General features: G+C 35.4%; 1 protein-coding gene across 1 annotated transcript in view; it reads right to left on the bottom strand.

The window, feature by feature from the left end:
* Window positions 1-635: 635 nt before the first annotated feature.
* Window positions 636-16,104, bottom strand: part of LOC110441918 (sodium-dependent serotonin transporter-like) — a 117,292-nt gene continuing 101,823 nt past the window's right edge. The window contains exons 7-15 of the mRNA XM_021485225.1: window positions 15,823-15,957; window positions 14,705-14,808; window positions 13,634-13,758; window positions 12,198-12,310; window positions 10,061-10,189; window positions 8,052-8,151; window positions 4,860-4,960; window positions 4,108-4,275; window positions 636-3,356 (exon numbers count right to left, since the gene is read on the bottom strand). Of these exons, the coding sequence (XP_021340900.1) occupies window positions 3,147-3,356; window positions 4,108-4,275; window positions 4,860-4,960; window positions 8,052-8,151; window positions 10,061-10,189; window positions 12,198-12,310; window positions 13,634-13,758; window positions 14,705-14,808; window positions 15,823-15,957 (1,185 nt within the window). The 3' untranslated portion in view covers window positions 636-3,146. The remainder of the gene's footprint in view (window positions 3,357-4,107; window positions 4,276-4,859; window positions 4,961-8,051; window positions 8,152-10,060; window positions 10,190-12,197; window positions 12,311-13,633; window positions 13,759-14,704; window positions 14,809-15,822; window positions 15,958-16,104) is intronic.

Here is a 16,104-nt window from a genome sequence, read left to right as displayed (position 1 = left end):
ATACATATAAGTAGCTATGTCATTATAACAAGATAACTAAATCGTAATCACGACATCACTGTAACGTAATTACGATACACATATATGTAGCTTTGTCATTATAACAAGATAACTAAATCGTAATCACGAGATGAGTATGACGTAATAATGTCATTATAACAAAATAACTAAAATGAAAACACGACATGACTATGGCGTAATAACGACACACATATATGGAGCTATGTGATTATAACAAGATAACTAAATCCTAATCACGACATCACTATCGCGTAATTAAGATACACATATAAGAACCTATGTCATTATAACACGTTAACTAAATCGTAATCACGACATGACTATGGCGTAATTACAATACCATTTTAAGTAGCTATGTCATTTTAACAAGATAACCAAAAATCGTAATCACGACATAACTGTAACGTAATTACGATACACATATATGTAGCTATGACATTATAACAAGATAACTATATCGTAATCACGACATAACTGTAACGTAATTACGATACACATATATATAGCTTTGTCATTATAACAAGATAACTAAATCGTAATCACGACATGACTATGGCGTAATTACATTACCATTTTAAGTAGCTATGTCATTTTAACAAGATAACCAAAAATCGTAATCACGACATAACTATAGCGTAATTACAATACACATATAAGTAGCTATGTCATTATAACAAGATAACTAAATCGTTATCACGACATGACTATAGCGTAATTACGATACATATATAAGTAGCTATGTCATTATAACAAGATAACTTAATCGTAATCACGACATGACTATGACGTAATTATGTCATTATAACAAGAATAACTTAATCGTAATTACGACATGACTATGACGTAATTATGTCATTATAACAAGATAACTTAATCGTAATCGCGACATGACTATAACGTAAGTACATGTATGTCATTATAACAAGAATAACTAGATGAATATGTGGTAATGACGACATACATGTCCGTAATTAGAACATATATATATATATTTATCTTTTGGCGTTAACTGCCTCCCGTATCACAATGATGGTTACCAGCGATCGAAAAATAGCGTTACTCTATCTTAATCTGATTTAAAAGAAAACACTTCATAGTTGTTTTCATCTCATATTGATTTACATAAGATATCATATTAAAACGTATGATATCAGAATTAAAACTAACGATAGGGGAATTAAAATTAAAGTACCGAAATAATTTTTAAAACAGCAGAATTTAAAATAAGAACAGCTGAAGTAAAACTATAACATATCGGAATTAAACAATTAGATAACAATTTAAAAAATAAAAAAATCAGAATTTAAGTTAACATATCAGAATCCAAACTTAAGTTTGCAGAAACAAAATTGAAATAGAGTTAAAAGTTATTATATCAAAATCAACTAATGGCGATCTCACGATTTCAGAATAAACATTAATATATAAGAATGAAACGTTAAAATATCCTAATCAAACCTCAAGATATCATGATTGTTGTTTATACAAGATAGTTTTAATAACCCAGTCATCTCCCTCCCTATCACACATAACCAGAGAGCCAGGAAACCTTACTCATGGGACAACTTAATATAGAAAAATAATCCAACTTGATATCTCAACTAATGGCTTAAGGTGGGACAACCGGGTTATAAAGGCTGGATTAACGACGTCGACAAAAAATACTGTTACGACACATGAACGATCATATGTATGTATGATGTTGACAAAAAATCTACAGATGCTAATGTTTACAGCTATTATCAATTGACAACAAAACAGAAATATTTAAAACTTCATGAAATGTACAAAACAACAAAACCGTATAACAATACTTTACGATAGAAAATACAAAATCAACGCAATATTTCACAACTAACTGACAAAACTCTTCTCTTTAACATAACAACGAACAATGCAACAAAGTATCCACGCTTGAAAAAGGGTATACAGTATGTAGGCGAGTTGTGCGTGTGTGCGTGCGTTTGTGCGTCTATTCATCTCTGATATTATTTTCAAGCTTTATGCAGGTTTACAAAACATACATCCGCTATTATTTTTTGGGTGAACGGATGTCACAGTAAAACAACTAGGTTACAATGGCTCTTTAATTTCTATTTTACGGAGTATAAAAATTCCATTTCGGTCCTTATTTTTTTCATCTTTCCATAAAGGTTTGTTTTACAGTACATCTAATAAATGTAAACATTATTTCATAATCTTTATCGGTACGGTTTTAATCAAAGAACTATAGCAGTGATGTACAACATAGTATATATCCGGCGCATCAATTAATAGGTTGACCATTGTACAGTACAGCGACACGTGGTGTCAAACTTAAGTCAACATTGAGGAATTTGAGAATAACTGCTTAATTGATAACGAAATATACATTTGTATGCATCATTTCTCTACAAAAAAAGGTATTATCGATATTCTGTTATCACAGAAACGTTTGCTGGTAGAAAATAACAATGTTCTGTTGTGTTCACAAAAAAGCTGCCCGTTCTATCATTAATATCAAAATATAGACACACATCTTATCAACATAAACTGATGATAGCACTATCGTTGGTTATAGCGTTAAAATCTTATGATTATATGCCATTTCTGAATGCCATATATAATACATTCTATGTATCCTCAGATACACGTTTACTGGTACAATGTGTAGACGATACCACAAGCGGCGAGAGAGATTTCAGAAAGCCGTAGTCTATTCTATACGGCAAAATAATTGTACAATATTCGTTCAGATCTACAGTAGGTGTGATTAGGTGTGATTAGGTTTCTATTTGAAGAGCTCTCTCCAGACGTTTTCAACTGTGATAGCGTCTGTCGTTGAGTGGAATAGTATCAGTGTGTTTCTGCTTGGTTCTGGTTAAGTTCAGATCTCACTAGTAACACTCATTCAAAATGTCGTTCACAGTTTTCTCTCGTGGAAATAAAGGTAGAGTTTGTCAACTCATTCATCTACTGAAATAACACATACTTACTCGGATGATTTCAACTGATAATTACATATAATGTTCATAAAAACACTTTTGTCAAAACGAATGTGAACAGCTCACAGTTTCATAACCTCTTTGGTACACGTAGTTTCATTTCACAGACATAATAATATACAATGTTTTTTCCTGAATCTATTAAAATATTTCCGTGCTGTCTGTTGCTGGTGTTTGTGTCCCGTTCAACTGAATGTTTGTAATATATGGCAAAGAGTTGGAGTGGACGTGTTCCACTTGCGTATTCAAGTTAGGTATAGGGTAAACCTCGTATGTGTCGTGTCCCGCGTGTCCGTTAGCACCTTGCACATGGGCAGGAAACGAGGCTGGCTTCAACAATCTCAAGAGTTTCTGAAAAGGGCAACATAATTCTATATAATAAAACAACCAAATTATGAATAAAAACAACACAAATAATGAAATACCAATGGCTGTAAATAGCAGAGGTTGACCAAATAATAAGAACGGATAATAGTTACATTAAAGACATCAAATTTAAGTATCTTCGAATTTTTTAAAATGACAATATCATTTACTGCAAGGTTTGCGTAGATTTACTGACTGTTGGCATTAATGGAAGTCACCGATATGTCAAAGTGAAGCAGTTAAGCGTAGTCGGGTTGAAATGCCAATGTAATATTATAAACATAATACATCTATCGTATCGACAATTGTAGGTATTGTGTCACGCCGGCCTCGTCTTATATTTCTGTTTCTCTGTAAGATACATTTTACATGGCGTACAGAGACATTGTCACGGTTTGGACTAAGCTATCTCGTTTGTCCTCAATAACTTTATACCATTTTGCCCACTCAGACAGATATTGCGAATCCGTTGCTCTAGATGATGTTATGACATTGTAACTGTTATTCAAAACCATTCTTAACTAATTGACAGACGATAAAACTTTTTGTAGAAAGTAAAACTGCGATATTACATATTTCCCAACTGATTAATCTTATTGAACAGATAGAACTTCCATTTTCTGTATCCAATTTTGATCAGATGTGTCATCCTGGAGCTCGATAATTTGTAACCAGTGTCTAACTTGTAAAATTGCTAATTAAATATGCCAATTCCTTCATGTTATGTGTGGTTTACCTGTTTTAGCGTCCCTTTTGTGGAGATAATGTTACAAACAATGTATAAAGGTATGCAAATGAGAGATGAACACGTGATACACCATCCGACAGCGACAGACCAATCAGGATACACGTAGCCGTCCAGTTGTATTCCTGAATACGCCCATATCGATAACACAAAGAGCAACTGTAAACATAAACATCCTGTTATGACAATCTGTAATTATTCGAAAACATTGTGTGTCACTTACAAATCTAAAAATACAAAAATAGCATTTAACAATTTATGTCTCGTTACAATGATTTACAGTTTGTATCACACCCTGTTAATCTTTTTTGTTTTAAGCGACGCCACATTTGTATAATGATCAAGTCATAATCGACCGGAAATGTCAGAGCATTATTTTGTACAGCGATAAATTTGTCTTTTTCTTTTAGATATAAAATCAAAATATTCAAAGTCAGTACAATTTAGATTTATATTCAATGTGGTGAGTATATTCTCAAATACTTTTAAAAATCCACTCGATATAGCTTGGAGAAAATACTTGCAAATCATCTTGAAACCGCCCTTTTTGTCAGCAGAAAATGGGAAACAACGGTAATCGATAGAAAGTATTTGTTCCAAGGGAGACAACTAGTACGTGTTTATAAAATAAAACAGTATTCCAATTGGTGTGTATATGTTTTGTATAATGTGATACACAAGACATTTGTCATTTAGCATTTAGGTTTATAATTGTACCAAAATAAGGTTAAGCACATACTTACAAACAAACTGACTGGGCATATAGCCACCCAACACACCTTCCAGAAAATACCTGGCTCAAATCCAATCATACTTTTGATATCGTTTGAGAACCTTTGAACGCCTGCAATTTAAATTAAATATATTATGTTACATTTTTGTTATAGGAGGAACTATTCTCAAAGGTTCAGTAACATATTTTGTATGAGAAACAATGCTGAGAGGTTCAGTTACATGTTTTGTAGGAGGAACAATGCTCAGAAGTTCAGTAACATGTTTTGTATGAGGAACAATGCTGAGAGGTTCAGTAACATGTTTTGTAGGAGGACAGTGCCAGAGGTTCAGTTACATGTTTTGTAGGAGGAACAATGCTCAGTGGTTCAGTAACATGTTTTGTAGGAGGAACAATGCTGAGAGGTTCAGTAACCTGTTTTGTAGGAGAAACAATGCTGAGAGGTTCAGTAACCTGTTTTGTATGAGGAACAATGCTGAGAGGTTCAGTAACCTGTTTTGTAGGAGGAACAATGCTGAGAGGTTCAGTGATATGTTTTGCTTGAGGAACAATGCTGAGATGTTCAGTTACATGTTTTGTAGGAGGAACAATGCTGGGAGGTTCAGTTACATGTTTTGTAGGAGGAACAATGCTGAGAGGTTCAGTGATATGTTTTGCATGAGGAACAATGCTGAGAGGTTCAGTTACATGTTTTGTAGGAGGAACAATGCTGAGAGGTTCAGTAACCTGTTTTGTATGAGGAACAATGCTGAGAGGTTCAGTTATATGTTTTGTAGGAGGAACAATGCTGAGAGGTTCAGTAACCTGTTTTGTAGGAGGAACAATGCTGAGATGTTCAGTTACATGTTTTGTAGGAGGAACAATGTTGAGAGGTTCAGTTACATGTTTTGTAGGAGGAACAATGCTGAGAGGGTCAGTTACATGTTTTGTAGGAGGAACAGTGCTGAGAGGTTCAGTTACATGTTTTGTAGGAGGAACAATGCTCAGAGGTTCAGTAACATGTTTTTGTATGAGGAACAATGCTGAGAGGTTCAGTTACGTGTTTTGTATGAGGAACAATGCTGAGAGGTTCAGTTACATGTTTTGTAGGAGGAACAATGCTCAGAGGTTCTGTTACATGTTTTGTAGGAGGAACAATGCTGAGAGGGTCAGTTACATGTTTTGTAGGAGGAACAATGCTCAGAGGTTCAGTAACCTGTTTTGTATGTGGAACAATGCTGAGACCTTCACCCAGTCCTTGACTGGACTTGAAATCTTATGACATATGTACATATCTACAAGGAATGAAATATCCCTCACATGCGACTAGAGTCGCTTTTGTTAGTTTGTAAGGGTTCATATAATCATACGCTTTATTTTGAGGTCTCTCCGGTTCGCGTTTACTTGTATTTTCCTGTTTAGTTCTGATGGTTCTTGTTCACAGGCTTTACTTGGTATTATGTGGTACTTTTTCACTTCACATCTAAGTAATTTTATGATTTGAAAGTATTTGCGCTTTACGGAATTTTTATATTTTTTCATCCGGTGAGAACATGTATTGTATTTACTTGTCCTGCTGTTCAACATTCAGATTTACAAAGGAATAGGTTCGCTAGTATTTAATAGCAGAGTTTAACACAATGACAATTGTGTACCAATTGCAACAAACGTAATTTCTCTGCTCTAGACACACATTTTGATTAATAGAGTCCACAGTGTACGCGCCATACTATCGTCGTTCACAGAAATTTCCATTGCAATATCTGCCTTAGGGTACAAGATTAAAAACAAAACAGACAAAAAACAAATCAGAAGCTTGTGAAGGAATAAGAGAGAGAATAAGACAAGATGTAGTCTGCCGAGCCTATCAGCAGCTAAAGGCTCACAGTTATTGGCCACGTATTCATTTGTATCCTGCTAGTGTCAAATCTGCATTTGCCCCGAGTTTTAATCTGTATCCGTAACATGTTTTGTTCCTCGATCGATGACTGGTGCCTTTTTCGGTGTTCATGCTCAGAATGCCACTATACATCGTTGTATTTCCAGATCAAAAAGCAATCTCATTGCTGTGATAAAGACAAATGTGTCTGGTCCGAATGTATAAACGACATGCATTAACAGTTTCTCCGTGAGGTAGTGTCAAGGCGTTTCTAAAGACTTATAGAACAGCGTCAATGCCACCACTTTCTGAATGTTTAGCTAATTATTCCTTTGGGATTGCATGTGATTTATACAAAACCTCACTCATCAATTCTCACACCACTAAACACTTCCCTTCACTACCCCCGCCCCTTTCCTCAACATAGCTATGAATCGAAATCTCCAGGTTCATTGCCCTCCCTCTTCTTAGCTATGAATCGAAATCTCCAGGTTCACTGCCCTCCCTCCGCCTAGTTTATCGAAATATCAAGTTGCACTGCCCTCCCTCCACCTAGCTAGTCTGTCCGAACAGTATGCCTTTTCATTTGTTCCTTTTATAACACAGTGTTTATTAATTAATTTATTTTTTAATATTATATGTTATAATATTAAAACAACGTTGGGTTGTTTTGGAAATGTATAAATGAGTTCTAAATCGTGTTATTAGACTCTGTGAATAGACTGGTAAGTTGTAAAAATGTCCTTCGCCATATTGTTCTCTTTAATATGATTGAAGACGTAGAAGCTTTGAGGAAAGAGAAATTTAAATTACAATACTGACATCACGGTGCCATCAACACGCGCCGCTAAGTGGCCGCCTGACATCAAAGAACCATCAAGGAGTTTTAGATAAAGTTATGAAGGACACGTTTAAATAAATCGATGAAAATTACGCCAACAAAATACAGGTTATCAATGGTTCATTTCTAACAGTGGTATCATTTATATGACTTGTATATATGTATTTAATGAGGGAATAACTCGCAGTACGCTTCAAACAGTTAATTTAGCGCTAGATAAATTGTTTCTTATTAATATAATATTAATAATGATATTTTCATTTAGGTGTTACCATTCACCATTATCTTTCGCAACAGTCATGGTGTCCATGCCTCGTGACAGTATAAAAAATCATTCATCAAAGGTTTAAGGCACTCATATTGTACCACATTGGATGAAACAAGATCATGAAGGCATGATAATGCTTGTAAACACAGGACTTTATCATCATATATCTTTCCTTGAGTTTATTGTTTTTCCTGTGTACAATAGTTGTTATTATTAGCAGGCAGAAGGTACCTACCGTAAAACCAGCTCACGGCGATAGCTTCACAAAAACAGATAAAGATGAGGGATATGGGAGCCGCGTGACGATCTAGCAGGTTAATGACAAACGTCCCCCCCTACAACATATAGAATGACGATGGTGTCATGTAGGTCAAAGGTTAATAATATACAACGTGTATACAGCGCCCTACAACACATACAATGACGATGGTGTCAGTAAGGTCAAAATGGTTAATAATATACAAAGTTTATATAGCGCCCTACAACACATACAATGACGATGGTGTCAGTTAGGTCAAAGGTAAATAATATACAACGTTTATATAGCGCCCTACAACACATACAATGACGATGGTGTCAGGTAGATCAAAGGTTAATAATATACAACGTGTATATAGCGCCCTACAACACATACAATGACGATGGTTACAGTTAGGTCAAAATGGTTAATAATAATAATAATATACAACGTTTATATAGCGCCCTACAACACATACAATGACGATGGGTACAGTTAGGTCAAAATGGTTAATAATAATAATAATATCCAACGTTTATATAGCGCCCTACAACACATACAATGGCGATGCTGTCAGTTAGATCAAAATGGTTAATAATAATATACAACGTGTATATAGCGCCCTACAACACATACAATGACGATGGTGTCAGGTAGGTCAAAGGGTAATAATATACAACGTGTATATAGCGCCCTACAACACATACAATGACGATGGTGTCAGGTCGATCAAAGGTTAATAATATACAACGTGTATATAGCGCCCTACAACACATACAATGACGATGGTGTCAGGTAGATCAAAGGTTAATAATATACAACGTGTATATAGCGCACTACAACACATACAATGACGATGGTTACAGTTAGGTCAAAATGGTTAATAATAATAATAATATACAACGTTTATATAGCGCCCTACATCACATACAATGACGATGGTGTCAGTTAGCTAAAAATGGTTAATAATCTACAACGTTTATATAGCGCCCTACAACACATACAATGGCGATGCTGTCAGTTAGATCAAAATGGTTAATAATAATATACAACGTTTATATAGCGCCCTACAACACATACAATGACGATGGTGTCAGTTAGGTCAAAATGGTTAATAATATGCAACGTGTATATAGCGCCCTACAACACATACAATGGCGATGGTGTCAGTTAGATCAAAATGGTTAATAATAATATACAACGTTTATATAGCGCCCTACAACACATACAATGACGATGGCGTCAGTTAGGTCAAAATGGTTAATAATACGCAACGTGTATATAGCGCCCTACAACACATACAATGACGATGGTGTCAGTTAGGTCAAAATGGTTAATAATAATAATATACAACATTTATATAACGCCCTATAGAATTCGTAAAATTACTCTAAAGCGCTTTACAACATATGGATAATAGTAATGGTTATAATTGTGAAAACAAAAAACAAAGGCTTACAATCACTTTTATAAGTTTAAGCAAGCAATGTGCACATAGTTGAACAAATAAAAGGGTGGTATTTACATGACATCTTTGCAAGGATTCTAAAATGCAGACGTGAAGAGGTCAAATACAATTAATTTGTATAGAACGTTGTTACATCTATACGCTCTCTTTTAAAAGGAAGATTGTCGACACACATTTTATTTCTTTTCACATCTTTTTATTTTTTGGGGACAGGAGAAGATAGTGTATTGTAGTTCCAGGAAAGCTTCCACCTGTCTCCGATATGGCACGTTTGAGTGTTTGTTTAACGGCTCTCCTTTGTGGGCCGTAACTGAGGAAATAACTCCTCAATAGATGACTATGCAAACACTGCCAATGTGTCCTTAATAGTAAGCAGTAATAGTAACATGTTACAAATCACCCTTGACAAGCTACTTTGTATGAAGAAGTTTGGTATATGTGCTATTGATATGTTTGAGCAAATATCTGTGATTGAGTCGGTATCATATGATATATATTTTGGGATTCCTTAAGTCAGTTTATTGGTAGAGTGACTTACGTAGGTTGTGGTAGATATAGCGCCTATAAAACAATAGGCAACCAGGGCTAATACGAACAGTTCTCGCCTGTTCCTGACGACTCCGAAGTTATCACACACAGCCGTGATCACCGCCTCCAGTCCTCCAAACTGAAACAATGTCAACAGGTCAAAAGTCAAACTTGTTTTATAATATAATGTCAAGGTCATATAAAAGTGCGGAAAGACGTTATTAATAATATACAGGGACATGTGTGGGGTTTTTTTTTTGTACACAGAACATGTACCAGAAGTAAAGTGATGAGGGACGATCATAAAACATAACAACATTCTTAATGTATACCAACGCGTTGGGTGATTAAATATATCCAAAAAAGGAGTAGGTATCGTGACTGAAAGCTATTCAACTTCATAAAATGATTTACCCAGGTTCAGTTAACCCATCAGCCATTGACAATCATTTTATTCGCTTCTAACGTAAACTTGTTTCAAATTGTTGCACAAGTTTAGTCCAGATTTTGACAGAATATGCTTAATTCATAACAGCAATAAAATGCAAACTTCAGATTAAGTATCAACACGTCATTGAACAGAACATTACAAATATGAATATCAGGGGTTCATTTGTATACATTTGTTGGTACTTCCAGGGTTTGTTCCTTTTTTGTATATGCTATAAGTCCCATTAAGCCTTTCCCGGGTTTGTTCCTTTTCTGTATCTGCTATAAGTCCCATTAAGCCTTTCACGGGTTTGTTCCTTTTCTGTATCTGCTATAAGTACCATTAAGCCTTTCCCGGGTTTGTTCCTTTTTTGTATCTGCTATAACTCCCATTAAGCCTTTCCCGGGTTTGTTCCTTTTTTGTATTTGCTATAAGTCCCATTAAGCCTTTCCCGGGTTTGTCCCTTTTCTGTATCTGCTATAAGTCCCATTAAGCTTTTCCCGGGTTTGTTCCTTTTTTGTCTCTGCTATTAGTACCATTAAGCCTTTCCCGGGTTTGTTCCTTTTTTGGATCTGCTATAAGTCCCATTAAGCCTTTCCCGGGCTTGTTCCTTTTTTGTATCTGCTATAAGTCCCATTAAGCCTTTCCCGGATTTGTTCCTTTTTTGTATCTGCTATAAGTCCCATTAAGCCTTTTCCGGGTTTGCTCCTTTTTTGTATCTGCTATAAGTCCCATTAAGCCTTTCCCGGGGTTGTTCCTTTTTTGTATCCGCTATAAGTCCCATTAAACCTTTTCCGGGTTTGTTCCTTTTTTGTATCTGCTATAAGTCCCATTAAGCCTTTTCCGGGTTTGTTCCTTTTTTGTTTCTGCTATAAGTCCCATTAAGCCTTTCCCGGGTTTGTTCCTTTTTTGTATCTGCTATAAGTCCCATTAAGCCTTTCCCGGGTTTGTTCCATTTTTGTATCTGCTATAAGTCCCATTAAGCCTTTCACGGGTTTGTCCCTTTTTTGTATCTGTTATAAGTCCCATTAAGCCTTTCACGGGTTTGTTCCTTTTTTGTATCTGCTATAAGTCCCATTAAGCCTTTCCCGGGTTTGTTCCTTTTTTTGTATCTGCTATAAGTCCCATTAAGCCTTTCCCGGGGTTTTTCCTTTTTTGTATCGGCTATAAGTCCCATTAAGCCTTTCACGGGTTTGTTGCTTTTTTGTATCTGCTATAAGTCCCGTTAAGCCTTTCACGGGTTTGTTCCTTTTCTGTATCTGCTATAAGTCCCATTAAGCCTTTCACGGGTTTGTTCCTTTTTTGTATCTGCTATCAGTCCCATTAAGCCTTTCCCGGGTTTGTTCATTTTTTGTATCTGCTATAAGTCCCATTAAGCCCTTCCCAGGTTTGTTCATTTTTTGTATCTGCTATAAGTCTCATTAAGCCTTTCCCGGGTTTGTTCCTTTTTTGTATCTGCTATAAGTCCCATTAAGCCTTTCCCGGTTTTGTTCCTTTTTTGTATCTGCTAAAAGTCCCATTAAGCCTTTCCCGGGGTTGTTCCTTTTTTGTATCTGCTATAAATCCCATTAAGCCTTTCCCGGGTTTGTTCCTTTTCTGTATCTGCTGTAAGTCCCATTAAGCCCCTGTGAGTCTCGGTATGGAAGGTTTTGTTCACGTTTATCTTTCGTTATAAGAAGTAAAAATAAAGTAAACATGCACCATGTTGAATACTGACCGTACTATCTAATCCCAGTGTTATCAACATCAGGAAGAAAATGATCGACCAGAAAATGGACCCATCTAATGACGCTATGGCCTCTGGGTAAACTACGAATACAAGGCCAGGGCCTGCAATACAAAAACAAACTTCTAATTATAGAAAGTAGTACAAACAGTTATATTTATAGAAAGTAGTACAAACAGTTATATTTATAGAAAGTAGTACAAACAGTTATATTTATAGAAAGTAGTACAAACAGTTATATTTATAGAAAGTAGTACAAACAGTTATATTTATAGAAAGTAGTACAAACAGTTATATTTATAGAAAGTAGTACAAACAGTTATATTTATAGAAAGTAGTACAAACAGTTATATTTATAGAAAGTAGTACAAACAGTTATATTTATAGAAAGTAGTACAAACAGTTATATTTATAGAAAGTAGTACAAACAGTTATATTTATAGAAAGTAGTACAAACAGTTATATTTATAGAAAGTAGTACAAACAGTTATATTTATAGAAAGTAGTACAAACAGTTATATTTATAGAAAGTAGTACAAGTACATGTAGTTATATTAATAGAAAGTAGTACAAGTAGTTATATTTATAGAAAGTAGTACAAATAGTTATATTTATTTGAAAGTAGTACAAGCAGTTATATTAAAAATGTTTTTCATTGGAGCATCGAGATTAACACCCGATACCTTTATAACTATTCTATATACAGTTGTATTACAGTTGGATAACTTTTAAGACAAATATTCAGATAATGTGTTGAAATAACTTTTGTAATGATTATTGAGATAATGATCGTGAAGGCTTTTCGAGGAAACTAAGGATCCCTACCGTACCTTGAATGACCGTCTGTTAGACAGGAGGTCACAAAACCCTTTGAGAAAGTAGTATTTTTTATTTTGTAAATAGCTTTCCAAATTGATTGATAATCAAACAATAATGTATTTTTTGATCAACAATAACAAAAGGTTGTCAGAAGATTAAAATCGTAACGACCGTCCTGCTGTAGATGACTATAGATGTATTTCGTTTTACTATACAATGAGTGTAAAGCTACTGGAAAGCACTTGTTGCAATGATCTCTATAGTCTATATCTGTAATACACCGTGTATTGTTTACAAACAACTAGGGGTGTGTCTCAGCGCAGTACACGTGAGGACTTCGCTAGACGGAGATGACGTCATTGATATGTAGGAAATGTCTGCGATTCGCTCTATCCGACGTTAGTAACCTTGCGATGAGGAATGTTGCTGATACAATCGTTTACAAATCTCACTGGTATCTACAAAATGTCACTAATCATGCCAAGTATGACGGCAAGAATCTTATTCTTGGCTATCTCATGAATTTGGGTCATTTGGTTTTATGGAAACTACTTTGAGAATAAAAAACATATTAACATGACGTCATTGCTTTTTGTGGTACGACTGACCTTCGACAGCGACCTTGTCAATATCCCGTCCTTGCAGAAGTGCCATGTAGCCGAGCACCGAGAACACAACAAATCCCGCCAAAAAACTCGTGAGACAATTTATCACACTGGTTACCATGGCGTCCCTGTTGGCAACAAAATAAAAAAATATCATGATTATCAGCGCGGTGCGAAAGAGAACACATTCCGAGGAAAATTAAATAGTTTGGTAACAAAAAATTATTATGAATACATGAGCCGCGAAATTGTAAAGTGTGCATGTGGGATGATTTTGATTTTAATACTAGGAGGTTGTGGGGCGTGGAGAACACGAGATGCTGGTAATATTCGCTAGAATCAAGCCTCTTATCGCACTTAAGCTCATAGGCAAGGCAAATTTGTGTGGATGATAGACATACAGGAGGTGTTGGAATATTTTTGCAAGTTTTTATTGCTGAAATTGGTTTCATTATCTGTCGATGGATCTGCGACATGTGCCGGAATGAAAATAACAGATTTATCGCCATCTAACGACTGTATAGAGTGGGAGTAGCACTAGGCCAACCGACCTGTCTACACAGTAGGCTGGGCGGTAGGAACATAAACAGACACGCCCCCATCTCATTCCAAAACGTCCATGCATCACACGTTCTACCATTCTGTAAATTAACTCTTTGTCAAATGGGAACCTTCTATACAGAACGTTTCTGTCAGTTTCGAATCCCTTCAAAAGCAAACTAGCGAAGCAATGACAATTTAGGTGTAAGAATTTGACACTACTTCAGGACAGTGTTGCTTTTTCGATGTACAGCATGGGTTTGATAGATATTGGTGTAAAATCAATGTCGATCGACGTAATCCAAACGGTCGAGTTTACTACGATTTACTAACCCTAACCCTGACTTGTTTCATTTACAGTGGTCGTTTATCAAGTACAAAGGTACAACTGACTTGTATATTCAATGAAAATGTAACGTTCACATTAGTTTGTATATGATACGAATAAATAGATGATATTATACAAAGCACTAGCTGGTTCGTTTGTGTGATATACGAAATGGCTACTTACATAAATAGTTACTGTGTACTTACAAATAGCAATTGTTGTTGAATTTATTGTAGCTAGACAAAGCTAACAACGTCCCGAAACCTGGTCCCAAGGAGAAGAAGACTTGTGTGGCAGCGTCCAACCAGACCTTATTGACATAACGTAAATTTAATTTCAATAAATTTTATTGTCAAAAGACAAATGGATTGGGCAGCAGGCATAGCCTATTTAGGCCCACTCCAAACACAGTAACAGACAGTGGTACAAGCATGGACATAGACATTAGAACACATACAAACACATATAAACAAGTTGGTATTATCAAATAAATAATCAAAGTAGGGGAAACAACTAGTTATTCCTATTGGTATTATAATTGAATCTAATGGTTTAAGTTCTAATCTCTATTTTGATACCGAAAAGATACATAAAATATATACATGTTATCAAAAGAAAAGAAAAGAAAAAGAATTTGTTTAGTGAGCTGCATGTATAAAAATTTGATGGGATTAAATTACCGCATCCAACAGATACCGGCTTAAAGGTCCATTGTATCACACAAGGCCATCCACTGAGGAGTTTGGAAATAGAACGTAAATAAAACAATAACGACAGATACACGCAATAGGTAATACCGACACAGCAACTTTAAAGTCATTTTATAATACTATGTTAACTGTACAACAGTCAGGTCATGTAATAAAACTATAACAAAGTAAGTCGACGCCTATCGAAGTGTTGGTCGTTCAAAAATACGTTATAACAATTATAACACGATTAAGACATTCATGGTACTCTTTAACAATGTGTTAAAACAATCGTTAGAGGCATGTCAACTGCATTATCCTGTTAAAACTATCATACGAATACTATGGAAAGCTCCGTGATTTAATTATACTTTAAAACAATTGTGTGACGCGTAAAAAAAATCACATATACTGTTAAATAAATCTGTTAAAATAATTGTACGGCGCATATGAAACGTACGATACTGAAGTCCTCGAATCATAATGTTAACCCAATCAAAGGATACTTACGTGTTTTAACGATACAGTAAAACCAAATATACGATACCAATACAAGTTTAAGTCATCAAAACGGTCAGAATATCTGGTATTATGCATACGCCAGTTTGTATCCATAAATAGAATTGTCGACTTACGTTCACGTCCTTGAGTCGATACCACTGAGGCCGTAGATAGTACAATATCCCGGTGGTGGCTCCAGGGAGGGTGCACCCACGTACGAGGAGGATTAACAGGACCACATATGGCAAGGTCGCTGTTACCCACACAGCCTACTCAACCAAACAATACAAAACATAGTACAATTAAGTCACATAGGGTAGGATAGTCACCCTGCTCCAGAGTGTAACTGAACAATTATAGTCATTTAGAACTAATCAGGAACCGTTCCGGACCCCTGACTTGATATGTTTTGTCCT

The sequence above is a fragment of the Mizuhopecten yessoensis genome, unplaced genomic scaffold (assembly GCF_002113885.1).
Source record: "Mizuhopecten yessoensis strain PY_sf001 unplaced genomic scaffold, ASM211388v2 scaffold716167, whole genome shotgun sequence".
In the NCBI taxonomy this organism is placed as follows: domain Eukaryota; kingdom Metazoa; phylum Mollusca; class Bivalvia; order Pectinida; family Pectinidae; genus Mizuhopecten; species Mizuhopecten yessoensis.
The sequence above is the reverse complement of the archived record's forward strand: the minus strand, read 5'-3'. Positions and strand labels throughout refer to the sequence as shown.